Here is a 22398-nt window from a genome sequence, read left to right as displayed (position 1 = left end):
TAATGTGTTTACCATTTAAGAATTTACAAGTACACCAAGAATCATTTGTGCAAACTTTCCATCAGTTCTGTGTCACTGTGTGCTTTCTCCAGGAAAGGGAAGTGGAGGCTTAAACCTCGGAAATTTCTTTGCAAGCCGGAAAGGCTACAGCCGGAAAGGGTTTGACCGTCTTAGCACCGAGGGAAGTGACCTAGAGAAAGAGGAGGATGATGGAAGTGAATCGGAAGAGGAGTATTCAGCACCTCTGCCTGCGCCCTCACCTTCTTCCTCCTGAAGACAGGCTTTGATTTAGGTTGATGAGATTTTCCAAGAATGCCCGATTCCTTTCCCTTTAGCACGTTTAGAGTTTTGTGTATTTAATTGTAAACTGTACTAGTCTATGTGGGACTGTACATGTTTTATTTCATTTGTTTTTAGTTGGCTTCTGTTTCTAGTTGAGGAGTTTCCTAAAAGTTCATAACAGTGCCATTGTCTTTATATGAACATAGCCTAGAGGAATGGTCCTCTTCTTCCATCACACTACTAATTTAATGATGGAAGCTTTGCTCATTTACATTTTTGAGACTTTTCTGTAGATGTAAATAACCCCATTCTCTGCTTGAACACAGTATTTTCCCAATAGCACTTCCATTGCCTATGTCTGTCTTTGGTGCCTTTCCTGTTCAGCATTCTCAGCCTGTGGCAGTAAAGAGAAACTTTGTGCTACATGAGGACAAAGCTGCTAAATCTCCTATTTTTTTAAAATCACTAACATTATATTGCAATGAGGGAAAGAAAAAAAAGTCTCTATTTAAATTCGTTTTTTAATTTTCTTCAGTTGGTGTGTTTTTGGGATGTCTTATTTTTAGATGGTTACACTGTTAGAACACTATTTTCAGAATCTGAATGTAATTTGTGTAATAAAGTGTTTTCAGAGCATTAGCTGTCAGAGTGTATTTTGCAATTTTTGCATATTTGCAGGGTTTTGTATACAACTTTTGTAATAATTACACAAACCACGGATATAGTGAAAACTACCCAATGTCTTCAGCAGAAAGAAATGTGTTGTATTGTATTAAAATGAAGATGATATTTTGTTATGTAGCTGATATAAATTAAAAACCAGCATCAGAGTTTACATACATGTGTAAATCCAGGCTCTCTTTTAAATTTAAAGAGGGGTTTTGCCTGTGTATCAATCAGGAGGTAAATAATTTAATAAAAGGTGATCTAGCTAAGAGGAAACCTGTGTCTCAAGTTACATATGCAAATAGACCCATCAATATAGGTTACTACTAGTTTTCTTTTTAAAGAATAATTTCACTCCAATTCCATGTATTCATGGGAATATTCATCTCTTACAGGAACTATGAATTACTTTTATAACATCTTTTTCATAATTCATCAATGCAGTTTAGTAAGAACGTGATCACTTTTCTTTGTGTAATAATCAGATTCTAGAACCCTTTCTTCAAAATGCCTGTATTTGCAATCCAGGCATCTTAGTAGTGGCACATTAGAGATTTAATTGACTCATCATGAAAACAATACAGAGTGCTTTGCAAAAAAAAGTATATTAATTAGAATGTCTTCCAGCTATGTTGTTTTTAAAAATCTAACATAACCTAGATTTTTTTCTTCTCATACACCAAAGAAGATCTGATTGAAAGATTTATTACTTCCCATATATTCACCTTCCTGGTATAGCTTAATTTGGGCATCCTACCCAAATAGAAGCTTCACCTTTTTTTTTTTTTTTATTCTTATCTTCCTTCTCAAATAAGGATATATTTACCTCCCTTTGCCCACTCCTTTATGCCCCTTTCAGTGCATACTGGTAAACATGTAAATATACAATGATAACACTATTCTGAGGTATATGTGCCTGTTCACAGTATGTAAGATATTTTTATTTCAACATCAGAATTAGTCCAGTACCCCCCCCGCCCCCGCCAAGACACATGTTTTATAGGTTGACTTTGATGCTGTTCAAGTTTGCTTACATTGAGGAAATTAGTTGACTTGCACTAAGGTCATCTTTTGTGGTGCAATATTTGATCATCAGCTCCATTAGCTGCTTTTTTAAATGTTATCTACATCAAATATTATTCCTAACAGTTTACAATGACTCAATGGATGCAAAAAATAAATAAAAATGATAAATGATAAGGAGGTGAAAAAGATAAATGGAGAACAAAGATAAAAATGGAGAACAAAGATAAAAAGAAAAATTAATACGAGGGTAGTTCCTATTACACCTGCTCAGGCCAAGACGTTGGCTCTAAGCTTTCTAGCAGCTCATTAAATAAAACGTGATTAGTTATATAATTCATAAATCCATTAAACATTTAGAATTCCTAATTATGACAGAAAAACTTGTTCCCAAGTATCTTCTGAAAGACAGCAGCAAGATGTGTGAGTAAAGTCTTCAATAATATCCACAGAGTAGACAAATACATTTTGCAAGTCTGTTCTTACATATATCCCTCAATATAGCATGTGACATATCTCATATAAGAAAATGGCATTATAAAAAAAGATACAGAAAAAGAAAATCTGCTGGGGCATTATAAACCTGTCCTAGTATACTACCCTTATTCTACTAACCTGGCTTAAAGATGGTAGACTAGAAATGAATGAACTGCATTGCCTTCAAGCAATCTCCCCATTGATTATCGTTCTTAGCTGAATTTCATTCAGAGACACTCAGAGAATGCACTGCCTGGGAAGCGTCTCAAGAAGTGGATCCCATCCCTGGCTTCACAGTAGAATCCCCTGGGGAATTTAAGAAAAAAAATAGGCACTCCTTCCAGAGAGCCTGATTTAGTTGACTTACAGTAGGACATTGGTATAAGTCACATTTTTTAATTTCTCTAGGTAATTCTAATGTGCATCCAGAGTTGAAAACCATTGTTTTTGAGAATTGGCTATTCAACTTTGCCAGTTACTACAAGTAGATATATATTTGCACATAAATTATAGTTTACAGATGTTTGGACAGAGGAGACAGGATCTGAGGTATTTTGTTTTGACCATTAGTACCACGATTGGAATACCTCAATTGTTCATTGTTTTAAATTAGATAATTAAAATAGGTATAACTGACTTATTAAAAAGGCGAAGAGAAACAGCTGGGCTTTGATTTTTTTTTTTTTACATTAAATTATCCAGAGACTATTGTTTGGGGGATGTAAAAGAACAGTCATTCACTGATTTGGCTCTGAATTATCATATGCATAAAATCTTTTGTTCTAAGCTTTCTTCTTAGTTTATTATAATTTTTAATATATTAATTTTTTTAAGTTTTATTTATTTTGAGAGAGCATGCACGAGCAAGGGAGAAGCAGAGAGTAGGAGAGAGAATCCCAAGCAGGCTCTGCACTGTCAGCATGGAGTCCTACAAGGGGCTCAGACTTACGAACCGTGAGATCATGACCTGGACTGAAACCAAGAGCTGGACGCTTAACCAACTGAGTCACACAGGTACCCCATCTTCTTAGTTTATTAAATCAGCATATTATTTTTCAAAATTCCCATGTTTCTTTAAACTCTCATTCAAATGTTATATAAAGTGAGTATTTAAGTAGCTGAATGATAAGGGAAGCCACAGACTTGGTCTTAGGGCTTATTCCCCAGACTGTCACCTACTTAGTAGCCCAAAGTCGATGTCAAAGTTATTGTAGCCTATAGCAATACTTCTCAGACTTCAGCAACTGTAAGTATCAACTGGGGCTACTTATTGTAAGAGGACTAACTCTTGGTCCCATTCCCAGAGTTTCTGATTCACTACATTGAGCGAGGCCTAGACCTCTGCATTTTTAAAAAAAGTTTATTTATTTTGAGAGAGAGAGAAAGCGCATGTGAGTGGGGGAGAGGCAGAGAGAGAGAGAGAGGGAGAGAGAGAATCCCAAGAAGGCTCCACTCTATTAGCATGGACCAGGAAGCAGGGCTTGATCTCATGAATCATGAGATCATGATCTGAGCCAAAATCAAAGCTTAACTGACTGAGCCACCCAGGAGCCCCAGATCTCTGCATCTTTAAGAAGTACCCCTGGTGATTTGGATCCAGGTGTTTCATGGACCATCTACAGGAAATACGGTCCTACAAGGATTAGCTAAGCCTTAAATTATTAGGCACACAAAGCCGTTTGCTCAAATATGTGGTCTCTATAGAGCAAAAGGCCCAGAAGCCAACTCTCCTTATCATCCTCACTCCAAGGAGAAGCCACATTCGACTTCTCTCTCAAATGGCCATGCCCTTACTGTCCTTCCAGCTTCTAGACATTTTTCCAGATGCCTAAATAGACTTCCCCATCAAACTCTTACCTCACTGGGTTATAATTAAATAAATAAGAACAAAATTTTTTGGCTCATTATCTCATAACAGAGGATTTAGGGACACAAAAACTATCATCAGATCTGTCTCTCTCTGTCTCTCCCTCATTCTCTCATTCTCTCTCTCTTAACACACTCTCTTTCTCTCCCCTGCAGCTGTTTTCCTCTGTGCTGGTTTCATACTCTAGAATTTTCTTTCTATGTGATATGAAAGATATCTCTGGTAGATGTCTGAAAATTTGAGAGAGCCTCCCCTACCTTCCCCATATCTATATCACTCCCCCAAAGGATTCAGAAACACAGTAACACTAGTATTTTCTTCTTCAGAAATGACAGTAGATTCACAAAGATATATCCATCAGCCTTTATAGTTCACTCTTTTAGGAGTTAGGAAAGTGAGGAAAAGTTTTCCTTGGACCTTCTATGGCCATGGTCATTTCTGAGCTAATCCTTAGCAAAGGGAATGGGATTATTTTTATACTACCCAGGCCCATGCATGAAGCTTGATGGGATGAAATTTCCCTAAGTCTCATGGCTCCAAAAGAGAAGTGCTAGACACTGAAACAAAATTCAGACAGGAAAGAGAGGTAGAAGAAAATGGTTGTTAAGGAGGCAACCAACAGTCCACTACAGGCTAGCTGTACTCTAAGTTTAGAGAATAAAATTCATTTATCAATAGATACCTGCTAAACTCCCAAAACCTCAAAAAGCTCACAATGTTCAAGGGCAAAAAGCATAAAATCATTGGATTAAACTCAGTGATTGAAGTAGAACAACACACCTGACAAAGTTTGTAGTCAGGGATCATAGAAGGTATATATTAATACTCAAGAAGGCATTTAATAGAAAAAAATTAAATGGAAGTTGTTGGTGGGCAAAAAGTCTGCATAGTTCTTCAATAATTAATTAGCTTTTTAATCACCTTAGGGCTTCTCTAAAAATCAAATATTGCATAGTTTGTTCAATATGTAGTTGATACTCTTCCAATAAGAATATAATTTCAGAATACCAACAAGTATCTAATAAAAATTCCAAAAAAGCAAAAGTTCTGGGTGACAGTTGAAAGTATGTTCTGAAACAAAGGCTGCAAAATATTGCATTGGTCCCAAAGTTCCTGGACTGAAAAGAGCCTGAATTCCATATCAAAGTTTAAAAAACATTTTAGTGTCATTTTCACATTTGTATATGATAATATTTAAACTCTAAATCATGTTAGTTTTCTTAAAATATCTAATATATCCCTTTCATTATTTTTATTATTTTTTGTTTTTTAAATTTTTTTAATGTTTTTATTTATTTTTGAGACAGAGAGAGACAGAGCATGAGCAGGGGAGGGGCAGAGAGAAAGGGAGACACAGAATCCGAAGCGGGCTCCAGGCTCCGAGCTGTCAGCACAGAGCCCGACGCGGGGCTCGAACTCACGGACTGTGAGATCATGACCTGAGCCGAAGTCAGATGCTTAACTGACTGAGCCACCCAGGTGACCCTCCCTTTCATTATTTAGATAGATTAGAAGAGATATGTGCATTCTAATTAAAATATAAGTCAATTGATTATTGACTGACAGTCATAGCGAGAAGGAGGAAAAGAAGGACAGAGGGAGAGATGAAAGTGACATCCACATACATAGATTTCTCATCAAGAGTTCTTCAGGATAGTTATTACCAGTGCAGTGAATGGCTGACATCTGGTGGTAAAACAAAAAATTTGCATGGATTTGTGCACTCATAAAAGGAGCTATTCAGTGAATGATGTCTGTGTCTTCAAGAACAACTTAAAATGCTACTAGTCATCCAGTTTTTATGTTTACATCATGCCATACATCCAGGTATTCGAAAAGATCTGGAACATCAGGTGTCACATAGATACTGACAGTACCCATGTCCTCTTTGCCAATGCAGTCACCAGAGAACAGAAAATCATGAAATTGTTTGGCTATTTTTTTTTTAATGTGAGCACTTGAGGCAAAAATAAACATATATAATGTCTTTCAAAATCATTTTCTTACTTTTAAGAAATAAGAGAAAATAAAAATTTGGTCCATAAAAGTAAAAAAGTTGGGGGCTTAATATTGATCCCTGGGAAAGAAGATGCAGCCAGTAATTATGCCAAAGGCCATGACATCATTGGCAAGGAGATTACTGACCTAGACTTGATCTGAAAACTGGTGGATCTGTGTACAGGGCTATGGGACTTGCATATCTTCCACAGCTTCAGGGGCAGCACCAGCTCTAGGTTTGTGCCTCTCCTTATGGAACAGCTCTTGGTAGTCTATGGCAGGAAGTCCAAACTCAAAGTTGCCAATCCCCCAGGTTTCCACAGTCATGGTGGAGCCCCACAATTCCTTCCTGGTCACCCACCCGACCCTGGATCATTCTCACTGTGCCTTCACGGTCAGTGAGGAAGCCATCTATGACATATGTCGACACAACCTAGATACCAAACGGCCCATATATACCAATCTCATTCATGTGATTGGGCAGATTGTGTCCACCATCATTACCTCTCAGCAACTTGACACTACCCTGAATGTGAATTTGACAGAATTCCCAAACAACCTGGTCCCATATCCACTTTCCACTGGCTACCAATCCCCAGGCATCTCAGCTAAGAAGGCCTATGATGAGTAGCTGCTTGTGGCCAAGATCACCAATGCCTGCAAGCCAGGCAATCAGATTGCCAAGTATGACCCTTGCTGAAGCAATATGTTGTCTGTAGCATGTAACTGGGACATGGTCCCAAAGATGTCAACACAGCCATTACCAGCATCAGGATGAAGTGCACCATCCAGCTTGTGGATGTTGCCCAACTAGATTTAAAGTGGGTCAACTACCAGCCCCCCAATTGTCATCCCCAGGGGAGACCTGGTCAAAGTGCAGCAGACTATGTGCATACTGTGCAACACCACTGCCATGGCTGAGGTCTGGGCCTCCCTGAACCAAAAGTATGATCTCATGTAAGCAAAGTGAATATGTGAGAAGGCATCTATGAAGGGGAGTTCTCTGAGGCCCTGAAGAACCTGGCAGCTCTGGAGAAAGATTAAGAAGAGGTGGGCATGGATTCTGTGGAGGAACAGGCCAAAAAGGGGGAAGATACTAGAGTGCAGCTGGCAGGTATTTCTCTCAGTTGGCTTTCTCCTGCTACCCCTCAGAATGGCTGGTTTCAAGTTGTTTACAATTAAAGTTTCTGCATTAAATGAGTAAAATCATAACTGTGAATACTAAAAACGATTGAATTTTCACTTTAAATGAGTGAATTTTATGGTATGTTAATTTTACACACACACACACGCACAATCATATTCAAACCCAGTAAACCACGTCCATCCTCAAAGCCTGAAAACTCCTGATCACAGGTGGGCCATGGAGAAATGCCTCCATGTCTTCCAAAATTGAGTCATAGCTCCTTCAAATACTGAATCATTCCTACCCCTACCAAGCGCCTCACTAAGTAATTCCCTAGCTTTACACTTGTGAAAATACCCTATAGATGTCCTGCTTAGGCCAGTGCTATACACTTCTCCAAGGACATTCCTGCTACACGGCCTTCCTTGCTTAGGGAGAGACCCACAGATACCGGAATGTTTCTGTTGCATGTGGAAGTCTGTGTCCCACAGCAGAATTTCTCTGCCTGGTGTTGTCCTCTTGCTGTATGTCCCCATCCCACCATCAGGTAGATCTATTGCCTACTTTAGATTTCTCAACTCAGGGAGCCTCTGTCCGTGAGATTCAAAACCTAAAAGACAGAGGGCCTTCCAGTAGGGAGAGATGTGAAGCTAGCTATGGAAAGAGCTGCGTATGTGTGGGAGGAGAACAGAAAGCATTCAGCTTTCTGCTCCTTCACTACCTTCACTGCCCATTCCATCTTCCCTACTCACATATGACCAGTCCTTCATCACAGTTGGAATAAAACTCTTTGCCAATGGAGCCAAACACAGCTTTCTCCTCCGAGTTAACTGAAATGTCATATTGCTTCAGTAAAGCCCTGTATCCCAATGACCTTGGCAATATAGATATCTTAGTAAAATTACACACTATGCTAAGACTTTTAGGTTATGACAAGAATTCAAAGGAAGATTTAGAATTAAAGGCTAATAACTCAAGTTTGTGAGGTAGGATAGGAGATATTCCTAAGAATTTCTGATTCTTTTTCTGGAAAAAAAAAGTTCTCTCTCCAGTTTTCCACCCGAAAATTGAGGTAAAAATAGGAAAAGTGATATTCTGTATAAATTACACTGGATTGTAAATTCCTCAGCAAAGACAAAGTACTATGTGATTGCAAAGTAATATGTTATTGCTGAGACCAACGCTCTGTCTCATTCAGTATGTACTGGCAGATGAGGATGAGATTTTTGAGAACTTGCAAGCTTTATTTGCAGTCCCTTAAATGTGGTGTTAGCATCAGCTATATACATCAAAAGGGGGAAGGGGGCCAAACGCTCTGCTGCCATCATTCATAAAGCTAGAAAACTTGCTTGAGCATCTGTTTGATCTGCCAGGTAATATAAATAATGCCATAGAGTATGTACAATCAGTCACCAGATGCTTTGGATCGCTGCCTCAGCAGTGATTAACAAGAAATGTGGCAGGTCAACTATAAGTGCAGCAAAGAGAATGTCTTGGCCTCTCCAAAAGGAAACATATTAATTAAAGTTTTATTCTGGAGAGTTCTGAACTGTGCATAAATGAATGCTGAATTTTTATCCCCTGGATTCCAGACTCTTATCCAAATATCTACCCAACAGTTCTACTTCAATGTATAATAAGCATCTCAAACTCAACACGTGGAAACTGAACTTCTCTTTTCTTTCCCAAGTCTCTTCCTCCTAGTCTTCCTCATCTTAGTGGCAACTCCATCTTTCCAGTTATGCAAGCCTAAAAAGTTTAGAGTCATCATAGATTTCTCTCTTCTTCTAAACATCCACCTCCAGTGTCAGCAAATCCTGTTTACCTTCAAAATACAACAGATATTAGCCATTTCTCACCACCTCCATTACTACCAGTGCCATCATCATCTCTCACCTCAATTACTGCAACAGCCTCATAACCAGTCTTCCATTGCCCTTTCTCTGTCCATTCTTAATCCAGCTTCCAGAGTAATTATCTAAAAAAAATAAGAATTGATATCATGTCACTTTTCTCAAATACTTTCAGGGAGTTCCCATATTACTCAGACTAAAAACAAAGTCGATATGAGGCCTGAAACAATTTATTCTACCACTTTGCCTCTATGATCTTCTGTTATACTCCCTACTACTCTGTTCTAGGTCTCCTGGGCCCCTTACTATTCCTCAAAACCACAGACACAGAAACACTGAAGCATCTTTGCGCTTGCTATTCCTTCTCTCTGGAATGCTCTTCCCCCAGGTATACACATGGCTCCTTTTCTCACTTTATTCAAAACTTTGCTCATGTGTCACCTCCTTCTGTTAGTTGATTTCTCTGCTCCCTATTGTGTTCCTGACTTCATTCATGCTTTTTTTATGTAGCTGTAATTTATTCATTTTCACTGCCACTTAGTATTCTATTGTATGAATAGCCACAATTTATTTATCCATTCTATTGATGGATAGCTATGGTGTTTCTAATATTTGCTATTGCAAAAAAAAAAAAAAATCCTCCTATAAACATTCATGAACATAGCACCTGGTGCAAAATGCTGCATTATAGACTTGTGCATCTTCAGCTTTGCTATAGAATGCTAAATTGTTTTTCAGAAATAGTTGTATCAATTTATACACTCACCAACTATATATAACTGTATTGTCTGCTCTACAGCCTTGCTGAGATTTTTAATTATTCCCAATATGGCAGTTTTTAAATCATCTTTAATAATGGTTTTGATCTGCATTTTTTTTTTCTGGCTATCAATGAGATTGAGCATCTTTTAATATACTGATCAACTGTATCAGGATTTGAAGAGGGAACAAATGACATGTTAGGATAATTAAAGGAACTAAGTACAAAGATGTTCATGGAGTGGAGGTGAATCCAGACTGTCAGCAATAGAGCTGCTTCTACTCCTAGATCCAAAAGGATAAGAGGAGGGAAAGGTTACTGGAAACCTAGAGGAATAGAGTCTTATGAAGCAGGAAACTTTGGTTGGAAGAAACAGCTAGAGTGAGGAAGGGATCAAGGAGAATAAATATCTCAACTTCACTCTCCTCTCCTGATCTTCTGCCAGGTATCCCCATTGGCTGAATCCAAATGGATGTCAAAGAGGATGAGAACGCTGCTGAGGCCAGGATCCTAAACGAAGCATGGGGTGAAGAATGTAAAGTTGGTATATAGGGGCAAACAAAAGATATTTGCAGGAGCTATTCATTTTTACTTTTCTCTCCTATGAGTAGGAGACTTTCGCCCATTTTTATATTAGGTTATTTTTTTCATATTGATTTATATTAGTTCTTTATGTGGACAATTATTTCTATTGCAAATAAAATTAGTTTCTTTCTGATCGTTATGACTTTTCTTTCTTTTCTCTTGCCTTAATATACTGGCTAGAGCCCCCAATAATTAAAACCAGTGATATTTGTCTGGTTCATGATCTTACACAGAATATTTGCAAATTTGTCTTCATTAAGTATAAAGCCTATTATAGGCTTTTTTTTTTCTTAACAGCATATACGGAATCAGGATAAGGAAATGCTTTTCTGAGTTTGCCAAGAGGTTTTTGTTATTGTTGTTGTTTTAAATTTCAAATGGATGTTAACATTCAGCAAATATTTTTTCTCCATCTACTAAATACAGGGTCTACAAACTACTGTCCTCAAAGGCCAAATTCAGCCAACAATTTTTTTTCTTTTTGGTAAATACAGTTTCATTGGAAAAAAGCCACACTCACTTGTTTAAGTACAATATGGCTGCTTTCATACTACAATGGCAAAATGTGTAGTTCTGTGGCCTGCAAATCTAAAAATACTTACTATCTAGTTAGCCCTTTGCAGAACTTTGTCAACTAGATGGTTATACAACTTTCCTCTTTACCTCTGATCATATGGCTTAGCTGGCTGTTCTCAAAGCGAACACCCCAAATCCATTCTCTGCCCTTTACTGCTCTATTCCCTCTGAGGCTTATTTTCACTAATTGCATCCCCAAGCTCCCTTGCCACTGGCTTTTCATGAGGGCTGACAAATGAGAGGCAGTAACAGGAGATGGGAGGCTGGTAGCCCTCATTGGTCACAGTTCTGACTTGTTATGGTTCTGGCAGAGGATACATTCCTCTACGGCTACAAAGACTTATGGTTAAACCCTTTTCCATAATTCCATTTCTCGCTAAGCATTTCCTCTCTTTGCCTTTGCCCTTTCAATCCTAGAGTTCTGGCTATTGTTAGTCACCAAAAGGATGTCCAAGTATCTGTTATGGGTTCCATTAATCCTTCTGTAAACTGTTCCTTAAATTTCTTTCAGTTATAACTATCTTTTGTGTTTCATCTCTTTCTTGCTATGTCTCTTAGAAATGCAGCTGTTAATTGTACAAACTGCTTTTCTAACATCAAACCAACCTTGAATTTTGGGGATCTACTCAATTGGTCATATTGCATATTGTTATAGGTCACTGCATTCAGTTTGTTTTTTTTTTTTTTTTTTCCTTTTAGGTCTTTGTATTTCTATTTATGAGAGAATAACCTGTTATTTTCCTTTCTTATTCTGTCCTTTTTAGATTTTGATATCATGATTCTGCTACCCTCATGCCAAGATTTAAGGAGTGTTCTGTTTTTCTAGATTGAATAATTTATATAAGATAATATGTATTCTTTATGTTTTGTTACAAACTTTTGGAAAAATCATCTGGCTTATTATTTTAAAATCACTTTTGCAAGTTAAATTTTTTTAGAATTTATCCATTTTATTAAGTCTTCAAATTTATTGAAACAAAGTTGTGACACCCTCTTTTAAATATATGCCTCATATCTGGTTCTGACCCTTTTGACCTCACAGTATTATTTACAAATTCCCTAGATTTATTGTTTTAGTAGGATTGCTAACTCTTCCCTCAGTGCATGTCATTACATGTTTATTTTCTATTCCATTAATATCTATTATCTTCATGATTTCAATTATTGTATTTTCTTTAGGATTATTCACTTGTTATTTTTACATCACATTAAATTAAATGCTAAGCTCATTACTTTTTAACTCTTATTTTTTTCCAAGATAGGCACGTAAGTCATAAATTATCCTCTAAGGACAATTTGGGCTGTATCCCACAATTTTTTTAAGCAGCTTTAATGAGACATAATTCACATACCATATGATTTACCCAGTTAAAGTGAATAATTCAATAGCTTTTGGTATGTTACATGATTAACTTTATGGTAAAATATATACAATATAGAAGTTGCCATTTTAATCATTTAAAGTACACCATTCAGTGGTATACTTACATTCACAATGCTGTGCAACCACTATCTATTTCCAACATGTTTTCGTTACTTCAAACAGGAATGCTAAAATCAATAACCATTAGCTCTCCTTTCCCCCTCCCCTATATCCTGGTATCTACTAGTATCTACTTTCTGTCTCTATAAATTTGCCTGTTCTTCTATTTCATTAACTGAAATCATACAATACTTCTCCTTTTTTGTCTGACTTATTTCACTTAGCATAATGTCTTCAAGGGTCAATGATGTTGTAGCATTATTCAGAACTTCATTCCTTTTGATGGCTAAATAATATTCCATTCTATGTACATACAACATTTTGTTTATCCATTCATCTGTTGATGGACACTTGGGTTGTTTCTGCCTTTTGGCTATTGTGAATAATGCTGTAATAAACACTGGTGTAGAAGTATCTCTTCCAGTCCCAGCTTTCAAATACTTTGGGTATATACCTAGGAATTAAATTACTGTGTCATATGGTAATTCTGTCTAGATTTTTGAAAAACAACCAGACTGTTTCTCTCAGGGGCTGCACTATTTTACGTTCCTATTAGCAATATACAAGGGTTCCAATTTGTCTATATTCCCATCAACATTTGTAACTTTCAATTAAAAAATTAATACAGCCATTCTTGGAGATGTGAAGTGATATCTCATTGTGGTTTAGACTTGCTTTTTCCTAATGACTAAAGATGTTAAGTGAGCATCTTTTCCTGTGCTTTTTGGCCATTTGTATATCTTCTTTGGGAAGTGCATGATCAAGTACTTTGCACATTTTTTTTTTTTCAACGTTTATTTATTTTTGGGACAGAGAGAGACAGAGCATGAATGGGGGAGGAGCAGAGAGAGAGGGAGACACAGAATCGGAAACAGGCTCCAGGCTCTGAGCCATCAGCCCAGAGCCTGATGCGGGGCTCGAACTCACGGACCGCGAGATCGTGACCTGGCTGAAGTCGGACGCTTAACCGACTGCGCCACCCAGGCGCCCCACTTTGCACATTTTTTAGTTGGGTTGTTGTCTTTTTGGGTGTTGAATTTTTAGAGTTTTTAATATATTTGTATTTTTTCTGGATTTTATATGTTTTTTCTACATTACATAAAAAAGAAGCTATTACCTCTTCAACCCATAACATATTAACTTCCTCAGGTAAAATTAGTGATTATTCAACATAATTTGTGATCAGTATGGCTTAACAGAAGTCTAACTCTAAGTCTTATTCTGAAAGCATAGGCAGATTTGCCAGTAATTTACTTCTAGCTATGACCAAGTCACATAAACCACCACTATGATCATTTTATCATTGTTTATGTACCACATAAAATTGAAAAACGAATATATATGTAATATGTGTATATATGTGTGTGTTTCTCATATATATATATATATGTAAGGATGAAATTCTAAATAAAAAGAGCAAAACCCAGTATAAAATACTGCTCAGAAGCCCAGAGACTATAGATTTTGTACTATGATGCAATAGAAACATGTAATATTGGAGGAAGAGAACCATTCCATTTAGTATTTTTCTCTCTACCACTATATGAAAATAGTACAAGGCAAGGATTACAGTCAGACTACCTTTCCTTTAGTTTCTCCTCCATTCTCCACTTCAATTCTTGAGACCTTTCAGAACTAACAGAGGCTTCATTGCGAGGTAGGGGAGAGGAATGAAGTTGTCATTGGCTTTCTGGTCTCCTCCAGCTACTCAGCAGACTAAGGAATTCCTTCTGTGTGCTCCTCACAAGGACCTTCAAAGGTTGGATAATTGGGTGGTCAGATAAGGGAAGTCCCCCAGGCCCAGGGCTACTTAACTTCTAAACAAGGTGTGAGTGGGTACACAAGGGATGTAGCATTAATGGGCATGAGGAAGTAAGAAAGGGGGTGAGGAGAACCTTGAGGGATTAGAAGAAGCAAAAGAAACATTTGCCTGGGCCTCACGCTCAGGGCAAGCTACCAATTTAGATACTTTTTAATTTGATGACACTGAATTGATCTTTGCCTGCTTAACATTAATTGGTAACACTGCACGAAGCTAGCATTTCCCATTTAGTAACAGATGCACTTGTAGAAAACAGAAGTTTGAAATAAGTTTGCTTTTTAAATGCTTATTTTTGCTTTTAATTATTAGTTAGAAACTCCCAATGGAAGTGGCACAGTCCTTTGTAGAGCTCTGAACAAAACAGTTAAAACTTTCTATGCAGTCACAACCCTGAAATCAAGACCTGAGCTGAGATCAAGAGTCAGATGCTTAACCAACTGGGCCACACAGGTACGCCTTCCCCCACTGTTTTTAAATACATACCTTTTTTTATTGTATGAATGAATCCGATAACTAACCATGTGGTAAGTTTTCTTTTATAAATCTTAGTGAGTTGTTTTTAAGATGGTCATATAGGAAAATTTTACACTTCACAGGTTAATCATGATATTTAAAAATAACTTTTCAAGGGGTGTCTGGGTGGCTCAGTCGGTTAAGTGTCCGACTTCATGATCTCACAATTCGTGAGCTCGAGCCTGTGTCGGGCTCTGTGCTGACAGCTCAGAGACTGAAGCCTGCTTTGGATTCTCTGTCTCCCTCTTTCTCTGCCCCTTCCCAGCTTGCACTCTGTTTCTGTCTCTCTCTCAAAAATAACCATTAAGCAAAATTTAAAAATAACTTTTCAAAGATATTATTCTCATTTAAAATATATTTTTCTTTTATTATAGTCCAGCATCTCCATTTCCTACTATAACATGTTTTTAAGTGTACACCACAAGGTGGCATACAAAACTTCATAAAGACATTTCTGGACATCTGTCAAAACTTTACTATATACTTATAGAAAACCTCCCTTAAATCCAGGCAAGAGGGACTCCAACCCTGGACCCTTTGCTTGAGAGCTAGGCTCTGTCCCATTCTATCATATGTCCCTCCCCACACGGTAAGAAGATCACAGCAACTGGGGACGTGTCCCTCCTCACCTGGAGAACCTTTTCCAAGGCCTTCCTGGGCCATCCCAGGACAGTGGATGAAGCTGGGAAGCACATTCCAAATGTCTGGACCGCTGAAGCAGCACACCTGCAGGAGCTGGGGGTGGGTTGTCCTTGGGACAGGACGGCGTTGGGACCAAGAGAGCTGAGTCCAGCTCGCCCTGCTTTGCTGCTCATCAGTGCCGGGCTCGAGGAGTCCGAGAATTCTGGGAACCTTAAGAAGGCATGTTTGCCAAGGTAGGAACAATTTGTTAGTGTGATTTATAACTTCTCATTATTTAGGCATATGGTATGTGGACCTCCATTTTCACGGAGAGTCCTGCAAACATTAGAGATGAGACCGTGCACGTACAAAATTTGTTATTTTTGGTGTATATTTGCTTACTTATAATCTGTACTTGAAATTAGACTACACTAGAATCCTGAGATTTCAGCAATAAAATCAGCAGCTGATATGACTAGCTTGTATTGGCTATTTATCAGGAAGTAAAAATAACTGTCATCAAAATGGCCTATAATAGAATTTGTAAACAAAGGTAAACAAGGCAGCTATTATAGCTAGCCACCACTATTTCAGTTTTCCTCCTTCCAGGAATATAAAGACTGTACTTAACTATCCTTAGGTATTACAGGTGTGGCCATGTGGCTAGCTTTTTTTTTTTTTTTTTTTTTTAAGTTTTGGTTTAGACTCTTTTTATAATAATCTTACTGAGATGTAACTCTCACACCATAAAATCACCCTTTTAAAGTGTATAATTCAGTGGATTTTAATATTTTCAGTTAGGCAACTAACACCATTAACTTTAGGACTTTTGTACCATTGCCACAAAAAGAAATTTGTACCTGTTAGCAGTGTATGACTAGGTTTGACCACCGTAATTGGAGATGGAAGGTTGTGCATGACATGACAGCAAGTCTCTTCATGGTGCTGGGTTTGCTATGTTCTCCCCTTACCGTGGTGGCGGTATTCCACAGGTGAGGCTACACCAGCTTGTCTCTTGGGAGTGAGGATAAAAATGGAGCCAAGGCCTTAATGAACCAAGAATGTAGCTAAGAAACACTTTCATTGTGTTAAGTCACTAAGATTTTTGGGGTCGTTCATACAGACAGCATAGTGTAGCCCACCATGATCAATGCACACAGGATAAAGATCAGTTTGATCATAAATTAGTTAGGGAAGGCAGAATTTTTTTTTAGAGTGTCTAGAAATTGTAATTATGACTTTTGGGGTGCCTGGGTGGCAGTCAGTGAGCGTGTGACTTGATCTCAGCTCAGATCATGATCTCACACTTTGTGGGACTGAGCACCACATAGGGCTCTACGCTGACAGCATGGAGCCTACTTGGGATTCTCTCTCTCTCTCTCTCTCTCTCTCTCTCTCTCTCTCTGTCCATCCTCCATTCTTGCACTCACACTCTCTCTCAAAATAAATAAATTAAAAAAATAAATGACTCATTACTAATTACCTTGTTACAACGAAAAAGAGGCTGATTTTGAATGAGATGATCATTGGAGGAAAGTCATTTGAGCAAGGGACACTTGACAATTACATTAACCATCAAGGGCCCAATATGACATCATCACAAACCCTGTTCTGCTGATGGGAGGAGCATGATAGCTATCACTATTTTGGACAACTATGCTTTCTTAAGATTTCTTTATGGACTCCTACCCGGAATTTAATTGGTCTATGGTATAGGGCCCCAGATTCTTTTTTTTTCTTCCTTCAATCATGTATCCTTTAGCCCATATTAAACATAATTTAATCTTTCCTTTCTTTTTAAATTTTTAATGTTTATGTTTAAGAGAGAGAAAGACAGCATAGTATGAGTGGGGGAGAGGTGGAGAGAGGGAGACACAGAATCTGAGGCAGACTCCCGACTCTGACCTGTCAGCACAGAGCCCAAGATGGGTCTCGAACCCATGAACAGCAAGATCATGACCTGAGCTGAAGTCTGACTCTTAACCAACTTGAGCCACCCAAGTGCCCATAATCTTTCTTCTTAAATGAGTAATTACAGTATCTCAGGTCTCTATTTCCAGTATCATATCACCGTTCAGTAAGGTTCATACATAATGTGTGGGATATTCTGTTGATCTTAAAATATGCTCTATTCATTAACAGTTTAGGTTCCCATTACGCATCACTGCCAAACTGTATCAAATAATCCCCATTCTTTTCTTCTCTCTTCCTCTAATCTTTATTAGCTATCAGATTAAACTTCCTAAAATGTATTTTTTATCATTAATTTTAATGTTGATTTTTGAAAGAGAGAAACAGAGTGCGAGCAGGGGAGGGGCAGAGAGAGAGAGGGAGACACAGAATCTGAAGCAGGCTCCAGGCTTTGAGCTGTCAGCACAGAGCCCGACGCGGGGCTCAAACTCACAAACTGAGAGGTCATGACCTGAGCTGAAGTTGGATGCTTAACCAACTGAGCCACCCAGGCAGGAGCTTCCCTAAAACGTATTTCTGATCATGACACCTCCCTATACAAAAACCTTCAGTGAGGGTGCCTGACTGGCTCAGTCAGTGGAGCATGCAACTCTTCATCTAGGGGCCATGGGTTCCAGTCCCATGCTAGGTGTAGAACTTATATTAAGAAAGAAAAAAAGTAAAAAGCAAAAACAAAACCTTCAATAGCCCTCAGAAAATAAAAAATAACTTAGCTAGGTATTTGTATTACTTTGGTAGGGCTGCGATAAAAAAGTACCATAAACTGGGTTGTGTATAAAAAAGGTTATTTATTGCCTCACAGTTCTGGAGGCTACAAATCGACAATGAAGGTGTTAACAGGGATGATTCTTTTTGAGGCATGTGAGGAAGAATCTGTTCCATGCCTCCTCCTTAGTTCCTGGAGGTTTGCTGGTAATCTGGCATTCTTTGGCTTGTAGAAGATATATGCCCAGTCCCTGCCTTCCTCTTCATTCCCCTTGAGTCTGTGTTCAAATTACTCCCTTTTATAAAGACATCAGTCGTATTGTATTAGGACCCCATTCTACTCCAATATGACCTCATCTACACTGATGTTTACATCTGCAATAACCCTATTTCCAAATAAGGTCACATTCTGAGGTACCAGAGTTTAGTACTTCACAATTCAAACCATAACCGTATTCAACACCCTCCACAAAGTTTCATTCATACTTCCCTTTTCAGCTTTATTTTCCCATACATTACACCTGAATGTAAGTATCTGAGGTACTATAGACAACCAAAAGCCCTGCCTTTCTGTGAATCACTATAATATTTTTCTGACTCTGTTCATTTTTCTTCCTCTCTTTTGTACCGTCTCATCACATCCTGTGCAATTCTTCAAAGTCACGTTCAAATGATCCTTCTTTTGTAAGCATAATCCTAAATTTTCTATCTAGAAGTTAACATCTCTCCTTTATGACACTCTCTGTATATCACCTGTACTTCTCTAATGGACTTCAGCATGTAATTTTTAACTTGTGTTATACATGGCTTATATGGTCTATAATCTTTACCACACTGTAAATCCCTTATGAAGATGAGACACACATCTAACTCATTCTTTAATCTCCCCACAAAATTCTTCAAAGTGTTTTACAACAAATATTTGTTGAATAAAGTTATAAATATCAGAATATCAGAGCTTATAGTTGAAAATCTTTTATACTAGTTAGCATTATTTACTTCTCTAAGATTGAAAAAAAATGTTATTAAAGGTGTTTTTGGCTTAATATATACTATGGAAATGCACAACTGTTTTCAAACCAATACATCGATTCAGATACAAATTCTGAGCCTACAAGGTAAAATTATCAATACCCTTTAAGAGCTTATTAAACAACTCTAAAATTTTTTCCCTACAATATTGTTTTTAAAAGTTCCTATGACACAGAAAGAAGTTTCACTTAATTCATCATTATGGTTGAATAAATATTTATTAATCCCATTCTAGGTAGTTCAAACTTACTTTTCAAAGGGGGAAAATATTCCAAAAAAAAATTAAACTGAAAACATGGCACCAATAGCAGAGAAAGATCTGAGAGTTCTGAGCTGGAATTCAGTTTCCTTCCTAAGAAGTAAACATGCTTTGCCTATTCTCTTTTCAGAAGAAAAAGGGAATTCTATATATTATATTTTCTTTGCCTTTATATATATGTATTGACATTCAAACATAAGTTTATATAAATTAATAGTTATAAAATAAAACTTCAGGATTTAGTCATCAAGAGTGTGTCAAGACACTTCTATACAACTTTTTTGAATGGAAAAGATATCAAGATTCAAGGTGTTATACATTCTAAACAAACACTTTAAATAGATTTTAGTATTTACTAACTTAAGTACTCAAGGACTTGGTTTGAAGAGTCCAACAGACTGAAAGTCTGCTTTTCAAGAGTACTATGATCTTCCAGCAATGGAGAGATTTTGGCACTTCTATATTCTAATAGTTCACCATCTTTGCTTGATGTCAGTAACTCATTATCGACTACACCAATAGTTGCATCTTCTACCAGAATATTTGCTTGGTATGCTCCAACTGGAATTTCAGGCAATCCGATGTAGTCATGATCTGCCACTACCGAACCTTGCAAGAGATAAAGACTATCTGAAAGAAGAAACATCATAAGGTCACCTTTTAGTATTATAATTAAACATCATTTTAAAATTAAACAATGTTAAATAAGGATGAAACCCCAAGTAATAAAAATTAACAATCAGATTAACTTCTGGTGGGTTCTCCTATCTACTAAATAAATATACATGTCAAAGGATGAATAAAATGATATATACAGGGGCGCCTGGGTGGCTTAGTCGGTTAAGCACCAGACTCTTGATTTCAGCTCAGGTCATGATCTCATGGTTCATGGGATCGAGCCCCACATCAGGCTCCACGCTAACAGCACAGAGCCTGCTTGGGATTCTCTCTCTCCTTCTCACTCTGTCCCTCTCCTACTCACACATGCATGCTCTCTCAAAATAAATAAATAAACATTTAAAAAAATGACAAATACAGTTCATATGCATAGAGTTCAGGAAAGACCAAAAATTTTAAAAGAGTCAAGTTTTCCTGTTCCCTTGACCTGTCTTTGGCAGGTATGGGTGAAGGGATAGAAGGGGCTGAAGATGATGGTAAAGATTAAAAGTTATAGAATTCTATTTCTGATGTTGGTGTTATCCTTAAAAGCACCTCTGAGTGAATTAATGGGATCTTGAATGATATTTAACAAATTAAATCCTCACATTTGTAACTTCAGATAACCTAATCTTCATAGAATATGTAGTAGAGCAGTAATATCAAATTGTTTATAATATGAAATTATAAACGAATAATAATATGAAGTTACTAGAATGAGGCTTCTGTGAGAGTTACTAAAGTCAGGCTTATATGATACAGGCAAGTAGGCAAACTTATGTGTAAGTGGGCTTAAAATACTTAGGTTACCTAAGTCTAATTTAATACCAAAATGTTCATGAAATTTTAAGGTATAGCTAAATTCATACTGAAATACTGACAAGGAACTTTCCTTGCCAGCATTTTATTCTATTTTGAGCAAAGTTATCATCACTATCAAGAAAAAAAAAATGCTTAATATGAATGTTAAACCGATGGAAAAGCAGTAGCATCTTTATAAAAGAAAAAAAAAGATTAATGTATATAAAAGGATTCCTCCCAACCTGGCATTTTTTAATTCATTACAACAAAGAACTCTTCCACCATAGATGATTAACTTCCTGGACCCCTGCTTTCTCTTTCTGGATTTTTCTCCCAAAACATTCATAATTCTACGATTTTAATGTCTTAAAGAATCCTCAAATTTTAAGTTCAAGAAATATCAAAAGGAAGATTAATTGCCCATTTAGATAAGAGATTAACAAAAACTTCTCAGAGCATATAAATTTCCTAATAAACCTTGGAATATGATCCCCTTCTACCCATTCTCATGCTAACTTGTGGAAAGCTTACTGAGCCTACTCCAATCCCATTAAGTTTACAACATTTAAGCACTTTTGATTTAAAAACTTCAAAAGATCAAAGCCATGGTCTCTACCCACAGATGGTATAAATGGACTTGGCTTGTGTGGGCATTTAGTTTTGCCCATTTTATTCTTCATTAAGCAAAGTATACTTGGAATTTTAGTTTTGAGAGGTTTTTCCAAGTTTTACCCCACCAATTCTTATTTATGAATAGTAGGAACTAAAACTGAGAAGGATGGTAAGAAGATACACATATTTATGATGAAAATAAAAGTATGGATAATTGAAGGTGGTTAAGAATAAGTTTTGTAGGTTAGCATGATGAACTGTTGGACAAGAGGTACTCTGAAAGATAAAAACCAAACCATACAAACCATGAGAAGTGCTACTGCCCAAGAGCAGGAAGAAAGAGCAAAATTGTGATCAATGCATTTGAAACACTTTAGCATATGTTGATAAGATTCAAAATCTAAGTTCACACTTAGCCTCTTAATATTGGAGAAGGCTAGATACTAGTATATAAGAGAACTTTAAAAGGTTAGGTATGATAAAAGCATTGCTGATGAAATTTTTCAAATAAGCCATGGGAATTCCTGCACAAAGCTGCAAAAATATCAGTGAAAGCAGATACCACAGCATTTAAGGTATTTCCAAAGATCCTTGCCAAGATCTTTGATGAAGGACGTTTTTGGTCTCAAACACTCAATGCAGATAAATCAGGTCTCTTTTAAAAAATATGTCCAGTAAACATGTATCAACAGGAAAAACATGCACAGAT

General features: G+C 37.2%; 2 protein-coding genes across 20 annotated transcripts in view; one reads left to right on the top strand and one right to left on the bottom strand.

The window, feature by feature from the left end:
* PAM (peptidylglycine alpha-amidating monooxygenase) overlaps positions 1–10772 on the top strand; it is a 287568-nt gene extending 276796 nt beyond the window's left edge. For 14 of the 16 annotated variants that reach the window (XM_086690162.1, XM_086690013.1, XM_086689943.1 and 11 more), the window contains one exon: positions 93–921. In XM_086690162.1, coding sequence (XP_086546288.1) covers positions 93–274 — 182 coding nt within the window. In that variant the 3' untranslated portion in view covers positions 275–921. Of the gene's footprint in view, positions 1–92; positions 922–10497 lie in introns of those variants that run through there. The other 2 variants (XM_086690473.1, XM_086690089.1) reach the window with 1 other exon arrangement.
* Positions 1–22398, bottom strand: part of GIN1 (gypsy retrotransposon integrase 1) — a 79321-nt gene that overhangs the window by 35102 nt on the left and 21821 nt on the right. For 2 of the 4 annotated variants that reach the window (XR_015245075.1, XR_015245099.1), the window contains exons 8-11: positions 19980–20249; positions 16513–16666; positions 15661–15883; positions 9336–9417 (exon numbers count right to left, since the gene is read on the bottom strand). Coding sequence is in view for 1 of the 4 variants with exons in the window: in XM_025924830.2 (XP_025780615.1) it covers positions 19975–20249 (275 nt within the window). In the remaining 3 variants the exon portion in view is untranslated. Of the gene's footprint in view, positions 1–9335; positions 9418–14264; positions 14448–15660; positions 15884–16512; positions 16667–19559; positions 20250–22398 lie in introns of those variants that run through there. The other 2 variants (XR_015245107.1, XM_025924830.2) reach the window with 2 other exon arrangements.

Source organism: Puma concolor, chromosome A1, assembly GCF_028749965.1.
Source record: "Puma concolor isolate L17-30 chromosome A1, mPumCon1.1.hap2, whole genome shotgun sequence".
NCBI classification, from domain to species: Eukaryota; Metazoa; Chordata; class Mammalia; order Carnivora; family Felidae; genus Puma; species Puma concolor.
The sequence above is the reverse complement of the archived record's forward strand: the minus strand, read 5'-3'. Positions and strand labels throughout refer to the sequence as shown.